This window comes from Mixophyes fleayi, chromosome 3, assembly GCF_038048845.1.
Source record: "Mixophyes fleayi isolate aMixFle1 chromosome 3, aMixFle1.hap1, whole genome shotgun sequence".
Classification (NCBI taxonomy): domain Eukaryota; kingdom Metazoa; phylum Chordata; class Amphibia; order Anura; family Limnodynastidae; genus Mixophyes; species Mixophyes fleayi.
The window spans coordinates 339,207,004-339,228,342 of NC_134404.1; the positions used below are offsets into that span (position 1 = coordinate 339,207,004).

The 21,339-nt window shown below is 44.1% G+C and overlaps 1 protein-coding gene across 1 annotated transcript in view; it reads left to right on the forward strand.

The window, feature by feature from the left end:
* The window catches only part of ALK (ALK receptor tyrosine kinase), a 588,292-nt gene that overhangs the window by 466,554 nt on the left and 100,399 nt on the right, over nt 1-21,339 (forward strand). Inside the window, exon 6 of the mRNA XM_075204381.1 lies at nt 2,652-2,783. Within this exon, the coding sequence (XP_075060482.1) occupies nt 2,652-2,783 (132 nt within the window). The remainder of the gene's footprint in view (nt 1-2,651; nt 2,784-21,339) is intronic.

The window sequence follows — 21,339 nt, forward strand, 5'->3', positions numbered from 1 at the left end:
TGAAGATGTTAGCATGTTACGGTACATATGAAGTTAAGCGATGCAGTGACCTTTTCTGTAATAATAGCTTTATATATTCTGTACATAAAATTCATGGCTCTGGAGAAATTAATGGGAACATAGACAACCTGACTTGACTCTTCCATTTTCAACCAACATGGATGGATCTTAATTGACTACATTGTTCTTTTGCTGTTGCATTTGTTCTCGAGCACTGATATATCTCTTTACATTTTATTTGCAGAGAAAAAGTGTGTTGTTTTGTTACTCGCCTCATTAATTGGGAGTTGGCAGGCGGTAAAACAAAACGTTGAAGTGTCCATCTAATTAAATCTCTGACGATTAAGAGCTCCCCAAAGCCACAGAGAACAAGATGTAGCGGCGACGTGAGCCAGATTAGATGGATCAAGCTAATCACATTTTAGCCTGGGCAATTTTATGCATTAATTCATTTTAATTTTGAAATGGATCTTCTATGCGCAGTTCCGAGGATTACAGATTCTGGAAATACCCCGGTTTGACTCTATCACATATGACCATTACAGAGAATTATAAAAACTGATACTCTTAAAAGAACCAGTAAACATAAATTTTTATATATTTAAAACCCCCTTCCTAAATGGTCCACCAAGCACCATACTTTTTCGGGTCTGCAGGGCTTCTAAGCCCTGCTGTAGAAACACCAACCTCACTCTCACACAACTACTAACCCTTCTGTAGAACTCAGCGAGGAGGGTAGTTGGGCTCCTTTAATGACCTGCAGTGATATAGTAACATCCACGTGTTTGGAAAGGAGTGCCTGGCTGCCCGAAATCACCCCTCCTCTCATTCTAGAACGGGGGCAGGCTGACAAGATACAGATCGGGGCAGTCTGTCAGTAGACAAAGAAATACTTTCTTTCCTACTTGTCTTCTTTCCTAAAATCACTTGAAAACTCTCAGTAGATCCAAATAAAATAAACTCATTATACTGTTATGTAAAATAAAACACTACCAGGATATCTGCAGGCCAAACACATGTTACAGCCTGACGTAGGGTGGGTGCTGCTGTTTCATCCCATTAACCATCATCATCCCTTATGGAACATATTGCGGTTACTAATGTAAAGTTGTATCCTTCACATCGTCTGTGTTTTTTTAATACTTTACAGTACCCCTTCCCTTGTTCTGTATGTTGGATGTAATTCTCAATATCTACTGTTATTCTGTATTCAGGGATAGCAGCAACTACATAAGGGATGATAACGATAGTAGGTTAACGGGCTCTTTTTAAGGAATTGCATCTTTGCCCAGTGGCCTTTACCTACAATGCTGGAAATACTATATTTCAGCCATAAGGCAGCATAGAACTTGATAGTATTTACTGGAAACCTAGAGACGAACACAATCTTTGTCCACTTCTTTGGATAACATTATGTGACTTACTAGAATGATCAGGATATGTCATACTTGCCTACTTTTCAAACTTCTCGTCCGGGAGATCCTGGGAAGAGAAGTCATGTGACAGGGGGTAGGAGGGGGCGTGGAAACGTCATTGCGTCACCGTTGCTCCGCCCCCTGCTTGGAAATGCCAACATTCACGGCATTTCATGGCAGGGGCGTGGCTTAATGACTGAAAATTGTGTGGTTAAGCCCCGCCTCCATCACGTCAGGGAGGTTGCCGACTCTTCAGGAACCTCCCGGAAATTCCAGGAGAGTAGGCAAGTATGGGATATGTTTATATTTGAGTTAAACGCAAATGATTATCTCTCATCATAGGATAAATCCTCTGCGTCACGTAGAAAAATATGTACAGAGACCAGAGTCACATCCTGGGTATAGACGGCTGTGGTCATTCCTTTCTTAATCCGCTGGTTTAGAGGCAATGGCCATAGTGTCTATGGCCATAATTAGGACCCGGAGTGGTAATTGGGTTGGGTTTGGGATGTACTGGAGATACATATCATTTGTAATTATTGTGTCCATTTATTTTAGGTTATAAATTTCACTAATCATCACCATTTATTTATATAGCGCCACCTGGAGGAAACCCACACAAACACAGGGACAACATACAAACTCCACACAGATAAGGCCATGGTCGAGAATCGAACTCATGACCCCAGCGCTGTGAGGCAGAAGTGCTAACCACTGAGCCACCGTGCTGCCCACTAATTGTGCAAAATAATTATATTAAAATATGACCAATGATGTATTAGTGAGCAGTGTACAATGCTAAGAGCTATATTTATCACAGGGGGTGAATAGTAGTATATATCAAGGGGATACCGGCAGTAATATTCAATAAGCTTCCCCTTGCCTGTTTAACCAGCAACCTGACTGCACAGATAGTGACTCAAACCTTCTGCTATTACCATCTCAAGATCACATTATTTGATTAAAGCATTTTAGCAATGTTTAAATGTTTAAAAATAATAATTTTTCAGTTCCACTGCACATGCACGAGTTGGTTACCGGTTACCGCAAAGCCCAAATCTCCAGGCCAGTCTGGTTTCTGTACAAGTCCACCTAGCCAAGATAACTGGTACAATATGGTGTCATTATTGTAACGCAGGATTTGGCAACCTGTTCAGAGTATTACTGGGACATGTAGTTCCACAACAGCACCCCCATTTTCTAGCTCCGTTTTAAATATCCTCATTTTCCTTGCAGGAAACGCACCTGGTATTAAAATGACCCTGGATGGATCTTTTCACTGCAGAAGTGGGATGGAAATTAAACTGTCTCAAGTCTGCAACTTCATCCCCGACTGCGAGGGAGAGGAAGATGAGGGAGATCTTTGCCGTGAGTGTCTCCGGAGACGGTGTAACAATACATTTGGCTTTTAGATGTTGTGTGATCTTTTGTTTCTTAAAATCTGTACAAGTAGTTTGACATCCTAGATGCTAACGGAGCACAAAACGTAAAACGCAAGGTGACCTAGTATTATTATAGTCTATTATATTGCACCAACATATTACGCAGAATATATAGTCATTCACATCAAGTCCTGCCCCATGGAGCTGACACTCTACATTCGCTATCACACACAGACAATTTACAAGTAAGTTTTTGGAGCGAGGGAACTGGAACACCAGGAGAACACCCAAGGAAATACGGGTTGAATATACAAATTCTACACAAATAGTTTGAAATCAAACCCAAGACCTCAGTACTGCCAGACAACAATGCTAACCACTGTGCCTCTGCCCATATTATTGCAATATTCACAAATGTACTGTATATTGTACTGAATGCTAAGCCTGCACTTACAATCTAATTCCATACAGGCTGAAAGCTATCTTCATATGAGAGCAGGGTGCCACAGCTAGAGGTGTATCATCTAATGAAATAAACACGATGATAAAATTATAAACTTGTTCAGAAATACAGTGACGATGAGGACAGGAATTGTACTCCTTAATTCCTGCAGACAAAAATGTCAGGGGATGGTTTTTGGGACATTTCTGGACAGATCAGTTTTGTGGGCAAATTTTGTACGGATTTCTTTCCTGAAATGTTGGAAAATATATGAGAGATCAGGAGAGAGGTTTGATGATGTCTGTCAGTTCTCTTGTGACTGTCTGTCAGTTCTCTTCTGTAATGCTGTCTATACACTGGTAGAACTGGCCACTCAGCATTTCGTACAAATCAGCTTGATAACCATAAGCCTGCAGGTCATCAGCTGGATGGATGTTTCACATGCCTGATGCAATTCTCAATGACCCTGATTTTCTAGGGGGTTTCATTTAGATTCCCCCCACAGATTAATATTGAGGCAATATGGTAGAAAATGAAATTACCTGAACTAAGTGATCAGAGTGTAACCACAACTGCACACATTTATCATGCATATGTTTTAGAAATTGTTACTGAATTAACTGCTGCCGTCTAGTAGAAAAACAAGCATTTATTAAAGTTGTTTATTGCCTATCTACTTGTGAGCTGACATTGAACAGTTCAGTTTGAAAAGTACTCCAACACCCACCTCCTTTTTTATTGCATACAATAGAACTTGGTAGAAAATCAAGGTTATTGTAAGTTATATATATTGTTGCAACAATGTTGCAGCTCCATGCAACAGCTTCAAGCACCAATCCCATGAAAAAAGCAGGTGTGTTTTTTTTTATTATAAATCATTGTGGCAGGCAATAAGAGGCATCTTGAGATTTACAATTTGTTTTGGTTTGTTTCTTCAGGCTGCTATTAATGATTCTGCACTGTTTCCACAGTGTCACGTGACCACCATGGCAACCACAGTCACATGGCAGATGATATAGTAAGCAGAGACGCTTCAGAACCCTCCTCTGAGCTCTGTCTGCACTGTGACATCTTCCATCTGTCATCACATGACATGCTAAGAGCATGTGTCTGTTTGCATGTGTGTGACTAGCAGACATATATATATGTCTTCAAATGAAAGATTTTGAAAAGGAGATAATTGTTTGTAGAAAGAGAATCAGATGCATGGTTAAAAGATACTTAATTTGCTATTTAAAGAAAAATAATCTACTATGTAGGATTGCTGCATTAAGGAAAGCAAACAGTCAAAATTAAATAAAATGTAGTTTTAAGTGGTCTTGGAGTAGTTAATATAGAAAATAAAGAGCATGCTGGTGAATTGTAATCCAGTGTAAGTATGATTTACTTTTCTATTTTAAGTCCTTCAACCAAAAATATTTTTTTTTAATTTTGAGCAGAATTATCCTTAAACCATCACTGGTGCTGAAAAGATGATACATTTAATGATTATTTTTAATTATAAAGCAGCATAAAAATGAATGACAATGTTTCCATATACTTTACTAGCCTTCAGAGGAAGCAAATTCAAACCAAAACTCCCTGGACATCTATCAGACTATATCCACGCAGATGTTATTCACAAGTATTGTAGCCAAGTGTAACAGAGTTTTAAAAATGACGTTTTCCTCATTTTGTTCCCTCCACCAAACTCCAGCTCAGCCATCACGTCCAGGAGACACTTTATACTTTAGTGTCATGTTCTCCGTTGTCTTTGAGCTTCATTATAATAGTCAGTGGTGTTCATTAAAACGGCTGTATATCCCCTCCTGTATCTGACAGTGTGGTGATTACGTCTCACCCTTAGTGATGGTGGACATCTATACTTATATAGCAGAAAGCTGCAGTTATCTCCATTACATCGTTTAAGTACAATCCTCCTAAAAGATCCTTTCCATGCTGATATCTCATCATCTAAATCTACGCTGACAGGGAGTACGTCTGAGATTCTCTATCCAGCTCCACTAAAAGACAGGACTTCTGTTCCTTATCAGCTATCAGCATGCTTTTATATGATCGCATGTCAGGACTACTAATGTTAACTATCCTGTTTATATATATATATATTTCCACTATGACGCCATACGCACATACTACTGTCTGTCTTCCTTTCAGTTTCATTGATTTGGAATTGCTATGTCTGCAGACAGATTGTGTCTCTATAAGAGTCCTCTCTATGAGAAGTTACATAGATATCAATATTATTGGAGGTATACTTCTCTGAGAAAAAGGCCAATCTAAACTTGCTAAACTTTCAAAATAGTTTCCAGGTGAATATATACAGATATACTACACCCCCAACATGACCTGACCACTGGACATGATCATAATACAATTCTATTACACTGTAAACAGACATAGGACACTACACCCCCAACATGACCTGACCACTGGACATGATCATAATACAATTCTATTACACTGTATACAGACATAGGACACTACACCTCCAACATGACCCGATCACTGGACATGATCATAATACAATTCTATTACACTCTATACACACATAGGACACTACACCCCCAACATGACCTGACCACTGGACATGATCATAATACAATTCTATTACACTGTATACAGATATAGGACACTACACCCCCAACATGACCTGACCACTGGACATGATCCTAATACATTTCTATTACACTGTATACAGATATAGGACACTACACCCCCAACATGACCTGACCACTGGACATGATCATAATACAATTCTATTACACTGTATACAGATATAGGACACTACGCCAGTGCCAGAATAAGAGCCATATGGGCCTGGGGCTGAAAACTATAAAGGGCCTATTGTGAGAAGTGCCGTTTCACTGGAGGTGTGGCCAGTTGTTTGTGGGCGTGGCCAGCACCATGAAGGACATAGCTTGCACTCCCCTCTAACCACCTACACCTCCCTCCCATCTTCCTTTATTTAAAGAGTGCACCACTAACTGGTTCACACAGCATGTATATAAAGTGAAGAGTGGAAATACGTCATACTTGCCAACATTTGTATTTCTTTTTCCGGGAGATGCTGGGTGGGATGTGGGCATGCAGGGGGCGGGGCGCCGAAATCGCGTCATTTTGGCCCTGCCCCCGTGACGAAATGACGCAAATTGCGTCATTTTACAGTGGGGGCGAGGCTAAACGCCGCGATTCCGGGTGAATCGCGGCGTTTAAACCGAATTCTGCCCACTTCCTATCAGGGAGATCGCCACACTTGTCCGGGAGACTCTCGCAAAATGCGGGAGTCTCCTGGACATTCCGGGAGAGTTGGCAAGTATGAAATACATCCCAGCTGTCCCACATGCCGGGACAAGCTCCTAGCTGATCGGGATAGACCCCTAAAATCAGGACTATCTTGATGGAATAGAGACAGTTCAAGAGGTAACGGTATGATAGTTTATTGTCCATTAATTGCAAAAATACAAAATATGGTTGATTATGAAAAAACATTATTTTTATTGATAAAGTGCTTTAACAAAAACCATACATAAAGAATGCTCATTCTCAGGTTTTTAACATTGAGTAAAATACAGGTTGCATAACATGAAAATGTAAGAAAAGTAAATCAATAAATAACATATATATATGTATGTATATGTATATATATATACAGGGACTGATGTGAATGAGTTCTCTGTACAGAGCTGTGGAATCAGTGGCGCTATATAAATAAATGGTGATGATGATGATGATGATGATATATACATATGCATTATAGATAGATGGATAGTAAACAAATGTATATTTTAATCTCTAAATGACATGTAAACTTTTAGTAGGAAGCAGTGAGGTAGATTTAAAAAAAAGTCTTTTTCCACAACTGTTAATTATTGAATTATTGAATTGAGGGGTTTCAATCAGACCCTTGGTCAGCGGTGTATAAAATCAAGCACCTCGCCATGCAGTCTCCATTTGCAAACATTTGTGATACAAAATGGGTCATTCTGAAGATCTCAGTGACTTCCAGCGTGGTACTGTGATAGGATGCGTGGTACTGTGATAGGATGCGTGGTACTGTGATAGGATGCGTGGTACTGTGATAGGATGCGTGGTACTGTGATATGATGCCATCTTTGCAATAAGACAGTTCATGAAATTTCATCCCTGCTGAATATCCCACGGTCAACTGTAAGTGATATTGTTAGAAAGTTGAAGCGTTTAGGAACAACAGCAACTCAACCACAAAGCGGAAGACCACGTAAAATCACAAGCGCATGGTGCGTAAAAGTCACCAACACTCTGCTGATTCCATAGCTGAAGAGTTCAGAACTTCCACTGGCATTAATGTAAGTACAAAAACTTAATGGAATGGGTTTCCATGGCCGAGCAGCTGCATATAAGCCTCACATCACCGAGACCAATGCCAAGCGTAGGATGGAATGGTGTAAAGCACACCGACACTGGACTGTGGAGCAGTGGAAACGTGTTCTGTGGAGGGACGAATTAAACTTCTCTGTTTGGCAGTCAGATGGGCGAGTCTGGGTTTGGTGGATGCCGGGAGAATGTTACCTGCCTGACTGCATTATGCCAACTGTGAAGTTTGGTGGAGGAGGGATATTGGTATGGGGCTGTTTTTCAGGGTTTGGACTAGGCCCCTTATTTCCAGTAGAGGGCGATCTTAATGCTGTAGCATACCAAGTCATTTTTGACAATACTATGCTTCCAACTTTGTGGCTAGAGGGAATAAAGACTGTGCGCTCACCTCCTGATGGTTCCAGGAGCTGCAATCAGGACTAGGGATCCCTCCCTAGTAGTAAACTAAGTAATGAAAAAACCTTATGCGCTCACTGGCTAGATGTTTCTAAAATATTAAGCTGTATATAATGAGGGTATAGTCTAATAGGTATAAGTAGGTCAAGACTGATTGCATTTAACAACATTTATTGCAATTCCCTATACATAGTATAATAAACAGGTGAAAATAAACACATCCAATGGTAATTAAAAAATTAAAAAAATTTAATATAAAATTTAAAATTGCACTGAGGGATATACATGTAATCCTGACATATATATGTTAGTGTGGGTAGTGCTCTGATTGATCTTAATTGTTGAAAAGATCTGGCTCAACAACCGCTGATGGACCAGATGGTGACAAGGTGTTCTAAAATATCACAGTAAATGCATAAATTAACTGCCATAGATGATCATAGATAAAATATTCGTATATGGAACAGTCCCAATGTTGTAAACTGTAGAACGTTCTTGCAGTTATAAAGCTGAGGAAAATAACAGTACATATGTCCGACTAATTCCACATGGAGATGATATCGATACTTGCGTTTGCGGAGCAGTAATCTGTTAGTTGTCCGGTCCCAAGTGTCTCGCTGTGTAATTCCAAGGGGCTGGTAATGTTCAGATGTTCAGATATTAGACAATAGCGGGTGATCGGTCCCGCTATTGATAGGAGATATTTTGCAGATCACAAGCGTGCGGCACTCTTCCGGTTCTAGCTTCCGGGCGTGATGTCACATCCGGAAGATTCTATTGGCCAATAGATTAGTGTAAGGAGGAGCTCCAACGCATTTCGTCTGATAGACTTTTTCAAGGGAGATCAACAGTTTGGGGAAGGCCCTTTTCTATTCCAACATGATTGTGCCTTAGTGCGCAAAGCAAGGACTACAAAGACATGGTTTGATTTGTTCGGTGTGGAAGAACTTGACTGGCACACACAGAACCCTGACCTCAACCCCATCGAACACCTTTGGGATGAACTGGGATGGAGATTGTGAGCCAAGCCTTCTCCTCCAACATCAGTGCTGACCTCATAAATGCTCTACAGAATGAATGGGCACAAATTCCCACAGAAACACTCCAAGATCTTTAGGAAAACCTTCCATGAAGAGTGGAAGCTGTTATCACTGCAAAAGGGGGACCAACTCCATATTAAAGTGGATGTATTTGAATACAATGTCATTACAATCCTTGTTGGTATAATGGTCAAGCGTCCAAATACTTTTGTCCATATAGTGTATACAGTACATATATAAACCAATATGTGGTATTTGTTTAACTAACAGGTATCAGATTTGTTATAGATCATTTCCTCTTAGTGTGATCTCTGTGTTATGATTCTTGAATCATGCCTACTGCAGAGATGGTATTATATATGTGCATTAAAATGATTTTTGTAAGCACACTGACAAAAAGCAAAATAACAGGGGGGATAATTTACTCCTCTTCTGTATTATGTCTTCATGTATTATCTTCAGACCAATACAAATTTGACATTTTAGAAAAGCTCACCAAAATATCTAATACTTAAAAGCTCTCTTCTGTTCCTACATAATACATGTGGCAGCTTCATTCACGGGGACAGGGTTAGATTTACATCCCCAGAACCTGTAAACAAACAGCGATTGTCTAAGCCCTTCTCAACTAGTAGCGACTCCTCTCTCCTGGCTGTGGTCAGGTCAGGGGAGCACAGCAGGAGTCCGCCTTACCGAGGCGCCCACCAGCCAGCCTGTTGCCGAAATAATATATATTTCTAGTGTGAGCATCATGTCCTTTGAGACTCCAAGTACCCGCTCTGAACAAAGCAGCTTCAACCCCCATCAGCCCTCTGATCACCTTACAGGGGAGACATTACATTCAGGGAGGTGGAGCAGATGCAGTCAATTCAATACCACATCCGGTCTATTCATTCAATAACGGCCCCCACCGGCGTAGAACAAGACCAACTTCCGCACATCAACTGTCTAGGTGACCGAGGGCCGTGTTCATCCTGGGCGCAGCCTGTACTGTGCAGCTTTAGAACTTAGCACTGGATTGCAGTATGGCTTTAGGTTGGTCATGGTCTGTGCAGTATGGCTCCTGGTTGGGAGCTGTGCGCAGGACCGATGTCTGGGAGTACAGCGACTGTCTGTGACATCATAGCCCAGCACCACAGTTTATTATTATTATTATTATTATTATTATCATTTATTTATATAGCGACACTAATTCCGTAGCACTGTACAGAGAACTCACTCACATCAGTCCCTGCCCCATTGGAGCGTACAGTCTATATTCCCTAACACACACAGACAGACACACAGATGGACAGACTAGGGGTCAATTTTGTTAGCAGCCAATTAACCTACCAGTATGTTTTTGGAGTGTGGGAGGAAACCGGAGCACCCAGAGGAAACACACGCAAACATGGGGAGAGCATGCAAACTCCACACAGATAAGGGCATGGTCGAGAATTGAACTCATGACCCCAGTGCTGTAAGGCAGAAGTGCTAACCACTGAGCCACCGTGCTGCCCATTCCCTCCCTATCACCAACATGGAAGAGCAGGTGTTGACAGCTTCAAAGAAGAACCTGCTGACCGCTGTCCTTCCATGTCGGTGGCTGACGCTCAGCGTCTGAGTGACAATACGGCACCCCCTAAATGTTGGCGCCATAGGCAACTGCCTAGTTTTGCCTAGTGATAGTGCCGACACTGGCGTGCAGTACAGCTTCTGGGACACGTTGGTAGAATGTGGGGACATAAGACAGGAGCAAGTTCTTTCAGATACAATTTCTGTAACAATGTCATCAATGCCTGAAAGCCCGGATGAGATGCCGATCCATGTATACACACCTACATGATTTACCTTCAGATCAGTGATCTTCATCTCCCATAACCATCTGCTGAACAGATTGTGACTCTGTACACTGTACAGATATCTGCCTACGCTGCTGGACGTGAGTGTGTACACACTGCCACATTTACCTGACATCGTTCCATCGTGGATCGTGATTTATAGGAAGTTTTATAAAACCACATCAACAAATGTGATGTGTTTTGGTATGGGATCTTGTCATACCTGACCACACCGTCATGAATTGTGTGATCTGTATGATAACTGCATAGGTCTGTACCCAACATTATAGTCATGAGTGATAAGATTGTAGAACATTTTAATCCATCCTGATTTGATTAATTTTAACAGCGTTCAGTTGTATCGTTGTTTTCTCTACTAGACATCATCCTCAATGTTATTAGCTTTTGAGCATTACATTTGGAACTGAAAACTTAATAATAATTGTCTTTCTGTAATAAAGTGTTTCCACATTTTATTATATCAATAAAAGTTAAAGGGGGCATGGAGATATGATAGGGGGGCTTAGGCCACAAATACTTTGTGCCTATAGGTTCCCTGCTCGCTGACCCTGTCAGATGGCAGAATATACAGGCAAATACCAAAATTAAGGAAAAGCCAATTTTTGCTGATTTAATAAGATTTTTGGCCACCAGGGCCAGTTGCGTACAATAATCGCGGCATTACGGGCTGTAGCTTGGGAACCAGGGCAATAAAGTGAGCCAGATCTTTCCCATTCAAGCTCAGCAGTGTAAGTACGACATATATGCCAACTTTTCCACGTTGGCTTCAGGGAGATCCTGGGCAGGGCCGTCTCTCCCATTGCCTTGCAGTCAGCTGGTGATCCGGCTCCCTCCCTGGTCTCCTCCTCCGTGCGGCGCTCGCAGTAAATGTCCATTGCGGAGCGCAGCACTGAGAAGTCCCCCGCACGAAAACAGCATTCAGCAGGCAGCAGCAGTGACTGAAGAAAAGTGAAGAGGAGAATAAGCCGATTAAAAGATAAGTTAAAGGTTTTGGTTTTTTTATTTAAAGGGACGCTGACAGCTGAAAGAAAGTGATATATATATATATATATATATATATATATATATATATCACTTTTTCTTCATACACACACATTATATATATATATATATATAGGGGCCCTGGTGCACTGCTTTGCCCGGGGGCCCATAATGTTGTTAAGAGGGCTCTGATCCCGGGGGAGGTGGGCATGCAGGGCGGGGCTTGGAAAATTGCATCATTTTGGCCCCACTCCCTAAATGATTGTCATAATTTTGGTCAATTACAGCAAGGGGTGGGGCTAAGATGACGCGGACATTCCGGGAGAGTAGGCAACTTTGCGTTAAAGAAAAGCAGCTAATGAATCTCTAGAGACTGAAGTGTCTTTTACATTTCTGTCTCCATTACTGAAGTCATGTTGTCTCACCTGTCAGTCTTTGATTAAACGTTGGTCTCCATGAAAATCGCCACCTCCATAGGCATCAATACATGGACATAGGACACAATTTCTGAACTGTGTCATCATGCCACAGATGGTGAAGCCAACCACGTCTTGTACTGGCTCAGCATCAGGGAGAATGCCAGGCTCTTCAGGGAGTGAGGGAGATCACCCCTATTTCAGGGCTTCTTGGCAAGCATGATGTACGACCTTGGCAAGAGGTGAGCAGTGGTTGGAGTGAAGCATGGAGAGTATTTCAGTGGACTCAGGGGATATTTCTTGCTGTCTATTGTAATTACTCGGGGTATGACGATCACTATGTTAATAAGGGTTCCAGAGTAGATATTAAATAATAGTCATTATCACTGCCAAGTTCTCCTCTTTCTCAAAGTCACTGAGGACTCTGGCTTTAGCCATGGTAGAAATATTGGGCAGATTGGCTCAGTTTTATCATACATAGACTTAAGCTTAATTAGGAACCACAGCTGTTTATATCTTTTATTTACTCAGGAGTTTTCAGTATTTCAGTAATTACTTGTAGTTGCACTTTCCTAAACAATTCCGTCTTCTTCAATTTGACCGTGTGCCTCAGATTATAATATCCCCTTGTTAGTCTAGCGTTTAGCAACAGTTAAATATATCATAGTTGTTGTCAGTCTTCATTTTCTATAAGCAACTCTCATTTTTCATAATTTGTCACCGAAAATGTTTGCCCTTGGAAATCTTTCTGGTTTTAAATGTTGAATAAGTTGGATGTATTAAATTAGTTTCATGCAGAAGTGTATTTGAGATCACAATATACTTGATTTAATTTCCAAAACACCTCACATCACTACTCTGTGCTGCTGGGGACCCTGCTCTTTCCACTATATAACTCTCAGTCTGTGGTTACCTGCTGCCTCCATTCCCCTCCTCACATCATGTCACTGCCCCTGTCACATGCAGCCCTGTCCTCACTAACATATCACTCAGCTCCTGATATACTCTGTGCTGCTGGGGGACCCTGCTCCTTCCACTATATAACTCTCAGTCTGTGGCTTCCTGCTGCCTCCATTCCCCTCCTCACATCATGTCACTGCCCCTGTCACATGCAGCCCTGTCCTCACTAACACATCACTCATCTCCTGATAAACTCTGTGCTGCTGAGGACCCTGCTCCTTCCACTATATAACTCTCAGTCTGTGGCTTCCTGCTGCCTCCATTCCCCTCCTCCCATCATGTCACTGCCCCTGTCACATGCAGCCCTGTCCTCACTAACACATCACTCATCTCCTGATATACTTTGTGCTGCTGAGGACCCTGATCCTTCCACTGTATAACTCTCAGTCTGTGGCTTCATGCTGCCTCCATTCCCCTCCTCACATCATGTCACTGCCCCTGTCACATGCAGCCCTGTCCTCACTAACACATCACTCATCTCCTGATATACTCTGTGCTGCTGACGACCCTGCTCCTTCCACTATATAACTCTCAGTCTGTGGCTTCATGCTGCCTCCATTCCCCTCCTCACATCATGTCACTGCCCCTGTCACATGCAGCCCTGTTCTCACTAACACATCACTCATCTCCTGATATACTCTGTGCTGCTGAGGACCCTGCTCCTTCCACTATATAACTCTCAGTCTGGGTCTACCTGCTGCCTCCATTCTGCTCCTCACATCATGTCACTGCCCCTGTCACATGCAGCCCTATCCTCACTGACACATCACTCATCTCATCATCATCATCATCATCATCATCATTATATAGCGCCAACATATTCTGTAGCGCTTTACAATTGGGGACAAATACAGTAAGAAACAAACTTGGTAAAACAGACAAAGAGGTTAGAAGGCCCTGCTCGCAAGCTTACAATCTATGGGACAATGTGTTAGGAACTCTTCCAGCCGGCACAACACAACCCGGAGTCTACTCTGTCAGTCAGGTGTTCACTGGAGCCCCTGATGGTGGGGACAGACTGGGCTGCAGACTGACAGAGGGTCGTGAAGTGTGTACCGGCTGGGGAGAACCCAGGCAAGAAGAGTCAGGTCCACGCAGAGGTCAAAAGGCCGGCAGCAGGTATCAGTATCGATGAACAAGCTGAGGTCAGAGGTCACAGGCAGAGAAGCGGAACGGGTAAACGAGCCAAGGATCAGGGTCACAGGAAACACAAGCGAAGTCCAATACAAAGCCAAGGTTCAAACACGGGTAGTCAAAACGTAGGTAACAGGATACAGGAACTGGAACAAGCAGGTCAGCAGACTGGAGCACAGAAGCTATAACCGGCAATGAGGCAGCAGACCTCATTGCCTTAAATACAGACACAGACCAATCAGCAGTTGAACACACTCCTGCAGGCTAATTTACTAGTATCCAGCAGGGCCAATCAGGGCTTGCCCCTGACCTACACAGTTGCAGGCTAATGCCTGTTAATAAGCCTAATCAGCCCACAGGCTGCCTGCTATGCGCATGCGCCCGGCTACCAGCACCGCCGGGACGCAGCGCTAGTGTACTAGCGTCTGGCCGTTGCCCTGGTGACGGCCAGACAGGAAGAGGAAATGACATCCCGGTCATCAAGGTGACGGCCGGGACGCTGGGGCGCATGAGAAGCGAGCCGCGGCGGCTGTGAGTACCGCCGCGGCTCGTGACAGTACCCCCCCCTTGAGGAGGGGTCAAGGGACCCCGACACCCAGGTTTTCTTGGAAATTTCCTGAAGAATTCCTTCAATTGTTTGGGAGCATGGAGTTGTCTCCGCGGAACCCAAGAGCGTTCTTCTAACCCGCGGTTCCTCCACTGTACCAAAAAGTGCACCTGTCCTTGCACTTTTTTGGAATCCAAGATTTTCTGAACACTGTACCTCTGTGGCTTGCCTGAAGACTGGGCTTGAGCTGGATAAAGAACTGGTTTTAACAGAGAACAATGAAATGTGTTTGGAATTCTTAACGAGCCCGGAATTTTTAACCTAAATGCAACAGAGTTCACCTGCTTGATGATGGAAAACGGCCCGATGAATTTAGGGCCCAACTTCTTGCAAGGTTGCTTCAGCCTGATATTTTTTGTAGACAGCCAGACTTTCTGGCCAACCTTAAGAGAGCAGATGGTTCGGTGTCGGTCCGAATTTTTTTTTGCAACAAGTGAGGCTTGTCTTAAAGATGAGTGCACTTTCTTCCAGATAACTCTGAGATCCCTGGCAGTGGAACGGATCTCCTGGATACCAACGGACTGGAGAGAATACAAAGAGTTCGATCTGGGGTGAAAACCATAATTGCAAAAAAACGGAGAGGTTTTGGTGGAGTGACAGGAGTTGTTACAGGCAAATTAGGCCCAGGGCAACAAGGAGGACCAGTTGTCATGGAACTCCGACGTGTAGCATCGCAAGAACTTCTCCAAAGACTGGTTAACCCTTTCCGTCTGCCCATTTGACTGAGGGTGGTACGCTGATGACAAACTAATCTTGATTCCCAGGAGGGTACAGAATGATCTCCAGAACTGCGCAATGAACTGAGAACCCCGATCGGAGACGATGTCTGTAGGGAGTCCACGGAGGCGAAAAATGTGTTGAATGAACAGGAAGGCCAAATCTCGAGCAGAAGGAAGCCTGGCTAGTGGAATGAAATGCGCCATCTTGCTAAACCGGTCTACCACAACCCAAATGGTATTGTGTCCCGCAGAGGGTGGTAGATTAACTATAAAGTCCATGGATAGATGTGTCCAAGGTTTAGCAGGAGCGGCTAACGGAACTAACTGCCCTACCGGGCGAGTCCTGGGAACCTTGTTCCTGGCACAAACTTCACAGGACAGGACGTGACTTTTGACGTCGGCAGACAGAGACGGCCACCATACGGTACGGGAAAGTATCTCTAGTGTTTTGTAGATGCCAGGATGTCTAGCAGTCCGACTGTTGTGTGCTTCAGAAAGAACTGTCTTCCTTAAATGAACTGGGACAAACAACCGTCCTACCGGAGTGTTGTCAGGAGCCAACTTCTGAAACCTTTGTAAGGTACAGCTCAGATCTTGAGTTAATCCGGCATGGACCATGGATACAGGAACAATAGGCTCTGGGTTAGTGACTGGGGCATGATGTGCCAGAAAACTTCTAGACAGGGCGTCCGCTTGAATATTTTTAGAACAAGGACGATAAGTGATAATAAAGTTTAATCGGGTGAAGAACAGTGATCACCGAGCCTGACGGGGGTTTAGACGTTTAGCTGACTGAATATACTGCAGATTCTTATGATCCGTTATAACGGAGATCTGGTGTGCATCGCCTTCCAACCAGTGTCGCCATTCCTCAAAGGCCCATTTAATTGCTAGCAATTCTCGATTTCCCACGTCATAATTGGTCTCCGCTGAGGAGAATTGGCGGGAAAAAAAGGCACATGGATGCAAGCGGTGAGTCTGAGGATCCTTTTGTGACAAGATAGCTCCAGCACCGACGTCAGAAGCATCTACCTCGAGAATAAATGGTACCTTTGGGTCCAGGTGTCTGAGGACCTGAGCGGACACAAAAGCTTCCTTTAAGGTTTTAAATGCATATATTGCTTGCCGTGACCAAACAGCCGGATCACCCCCTTTGCGAGTCAAGGAAACGATAGGAGCCACGATGTCAGCAAAACCGCCAATAAATCTCCTGTAATAATTGGCGAATCCTAGGAATCTCTGGACCGCCTTGAGGTTATTGGGTTTTACCCAATCCAGGATTGCCTGGACCTTGGTGGGGTCCATGAAGAAACCCTCTGAAGAGATTATATAGCCAAGAAAGGATACCTTCTTAACCTCAAACTCACATTTTTCGAGTTTCGCGTAGAGATGATGTTCCCATAGTTTCTGTAGGACTTGTCTGACATGACTCCGATGTGCCGGCAATGAATTGGAATATATGAGAATGTCATCTAAGTAGACAACAACAAAGTGTCCCAGGAACTCACGTAACACCTCATTAATCAAATCCTGGAACACAGCAGGAGCGTTACTAAGGCCAAACGTCATGACCAAGTATTCGTAGTGGCCCGAGAGCGTGTTGAACGCCGTCTTCCACTCATCACCTGCTCTAATGCGTATGAGGTTATAAGCACCACGAAGGTCGATTTTTGTGAAGACCGTTGCTCCTCTTAATTGATCAAAGAGTACAGAGATTAGAGGAAGCGGATAGGTGTTTTTAACCGTAATCATATTCAGTCCCCGATAATCGATACATGGTCTGAGTCCACCGTCCTTCTTGGACACAAAGAAGCACCCAGCCCCTACTGGAGACTTAGATGGCCTGATGAAGCCTTTCTCCAGATTTTCATCAATGTACTCCTGCATGGATTTGGTCTCTGGACCGGAGAGAGAATACAAACGTCCCTTGGGTAGTTTAGTACCTGGAATTAACTCAATGGCACAGTCGAACTCCCGGTGCGGTGGTAGAATATCAGCAGCCTTTTTAGAGAAGACATCCCAGAAGTCATGATACTGGGAGGGAAGCTGCTCCGGAATGGACCGAACCACACGTAGAGGTACTGTCAAACAGGACTGTGAACAATGAGAGCTCCACTGGACAATCTCTCCCTTTGCCCAATCTATGACAGGGTTATGACAAGATAGCCAAGGATGACCTAGAATCAAAGGCACTGACGGGCATTCAATGAGACGAAAGACTATAGATTCGGAGTGGAGAGCCCCAATCCTCAATTGTAGTAGCGGGGTCTCCCAGGTAACCTTACCGCCTGGCAATGGAGCACCATCTAAGCCACATACCGTGATGGCGGATTTGAGTTTAACCCGCGGAATTCCAGCAGAGCGGGCGAACTCGAAGTCCAAGAAGTTACCTGCAGCTCCACTATCAATGAAGGCCGCCAGACCCACAGAACAAGCACTGAACGTGAGCTGTGCAAGAACCAATACTGCATTTTTTGGGGAGACAATTTGTAGACCTAAGTGAACTCTCCCCTCGTTCCCTAGGCATGCTCGTTTCCCGACTTGTTTGGGCAAGAACGGGAGAAGTGGCCTCTTGCGCCATAATATAAACATAAGCCTTGTGACCGTCTCCTGTCTCTTTCCTCAGAGGAAAGACGGTATGCTCCCAATTGCATTGGTTCCTCACCATCCTGGGAGATAGGAACGAAGGCGGATGGAGGTGATGACGTTTCCTTTTCAGTTTTCCGTTCTTTATATCTCCTGTCAATTTTAATGGAGAGGTGCATCAGATCCTCCAGAGAGCTAGGAGACGGGTATTGCACCAGCGAATCTTTAATCTGTTCAGATAGGCCGACACGGAACTGACTACGTAAGGCAGGGTCGTTCCATCCACTGTCAGGTGACCATCTACGAAATTCCGCGCAGTATTCTTCTGCCGACCGTCGGCCTTGTTTCAAGGACCGTAGATGAGCTTCCGCGGAGGCCACTCGATCCGGGTCATCATACAGTAAACCCAATGCCTCAAAGAAGGAGTCTACGGATTGCATGGCCGGACTGGTCTGTGGCAAAGAAAACGCCCAGGACTGGGGGTCACCCTGTAGAAGGGAAATAATAATCCCAACTCGTTGCTGCTCTGAACCGGAGGAGCGGGGTCTCATCCGAAAATAGAGCTTGCAACTCTCCCTGAAGTTCCGAAACAGGGTTCTATTTCCGGAGAACCGATCCGGTAAATTCATTTTGGGCTCCCAGATGGGATCTGGAGGAGATTGTGAAGCTTTTGTGGCTTCTTCTTGAACAGACATACGCTCAGCCAATCCCTGCATCATCTGATACAAAGACTCAACATGGCCTGCTAGAGTTTGTGCCGGAGACGGTGTGGATCCACTTGCATCCATCCTAATCTTGTCTCCGTGAGTGGGCCGGTTATAATGTTAGGAACTCATCCAGCCGGCACAACACAACCCGGAGTCTACTCTGTCAGTCAGGTGTTCACTGGAGCCCCTGATGGTGGGGACAGACTGGGCTGCAGACTGACAGAGGGTCGTGAAGTGTGTACCGGCTGGGGAGAACCCAGGCAAGAAGAGTCAGGTCCACGCAGAGGTCAAAAGGCCGGCAGCAGGTATCAGTATCGATGAACAAGCTGAGGTCAGAGGTCACAGGCAGAGAAGCGGAACGGGTAAACGAGCCAAGGATCAGGGTCACAGGAAACACAAGCGAAGTCCAATACAAAGCCAAGGGTCAAACACGGGTAGTCAAAACGTAGGTAACAGGATACAGGAACTGGAACAAGCAGGTCAGCAGACTGGAGCACAGAAGCTATAACCGGCAATGAGGCAGCAGACCTCATTGCCTTAAATACAGACACAGACCAATCAGCAGTTGAACACACTCCTGCAGGCTAATTTACTAGTATCCAGCAGGGCCAATCAGGGCTTGCCCCTGACCTACACAGTTGCAGGCTAATGCCTGTTAATAAGCCTAATCAGCCCACAGGCTGCCTGCTATGCGCACGCAGCGCTAGTGTACTAGCGTCTGGCCGTTGCCCTGGTGACGGCCAGACAGGAAGAGGAAATGATGTCCCAGTCGTCAAGGTGACGGCCAGGACGCTGGGGCGCATGAGAAGCGAGCCGCGGCGGCTGTGAGTACCGCCGCGGCTCGTGACACAATGGGAGTTTGATACATGAGGTTAAGTCTACATTTTGCATTTCGGTCCAGCCAGACTGCAAAGGTAAAAGTGATTTGTGAGCTAAATGATCACGTCACACAACAATGTCGGTCAGGGGTTAGTTGTCTTGTGTCAAATCGTGCCATGGGTGGTAATAGGGTAATGTAGTGAGGTTAAGAGGGTGGTTGAGGAATATTATAAGCTTGTCTGAAAAGGTGTGTTTTCAGAGAACACTTGAAAGTTTGTAGACCAGAGGAGAGTCTTACTGTGCGAGGGAGAGAATACCATAGAGTAGGTGCAGCCTGAAAAAAGTCCTGTAACCAGGAATGGGAGGATATAATGAGGGTAGATGAGAGATGCAGATCTTGTGCAGAACGGAGTTGCCGAGTTGGGAGATATTTTGAGACAAGAGAGGAGATGTATGTTGGTGCAGCTTTGTTGATGACCTTGTAGGTTAGAAAAAGTATTTTATATCGGATTCGGTATAAAACAGGCCACCAGTGTAGAGACATACAGAGTGATTCAGCAGAGGAATAACGATTTGCAAGGAAAATCAATCTTGCCGCTGCGTGCAAAATAGATTGTAGGGGTTTGAGTCTGTTTTGGGGAAGACCACTAAGGAGGGAATTGCAATACTCAATGCGGGAGATAAGTGCATGAATTAAGGTTTTTGCAGTCCTGCATGAGATATGTGCAAATTATGCAAATGTTTTTTAGATGTACATAACATGATATACTCTGTGCTGCTGGAGACCCTGCTCATTCCACTATATAACTCTCAGTCTGTGGCCTCCTGCTGCCTCCATTCCCCTCCTCACATCATGTCACTGCCCCTGTCACATGCAGCCCGCACCTCACTAACACATCACTCATCTCCCTTCTCTTCCCATCCTGTTCCTTTTCTCTAGTCATAGGTAGTCGTAAGTGTACTTTGTGTTCAGGCTTGTCTTACATGCAATTGTGTTCCTTAGCGTAAGGTCAGTTTCTGGGTATGCGCAGAGCTACATCACATAAGGTATAACTACGCAAAAGGACTTATGTCCGAACGCGATTCATACCTTCGATATCTATTGTTTTGTATACTGTGCAAAGATTTATTTCAGGGGAGTATTTAAGATCCAATAAAATATGTAGGGCCTGATTCATTAAGGAACTTAAGCAAGAATTTAAGAGAGTTTTCTGGACAAAACCATGTTACAATGCGAGGGGTGCAAATTAGTTTATTATTTTGCACATAAGTTAAATACTGGCTGTTGTTTCATGTAGGACACAAATACTTGATAGCGTGGTCTTATTGTTGTACCCAAATCATAATATAGTCTCAACGTCCATAAACGTGAGGCTATACAAACATTTTATTATCATCTACACGCAGTGTCGGACTGGGGCATGAAGGGCCCACCGGGGAATGTAGTGATAGGGGCCCACTACATTGGGGTGTGGTCAACTGTAAGAGTGGGTGTGGCCAGTCAAGGGGGTGTGGTCAGCCCATGGAGGGCAACTCACAAC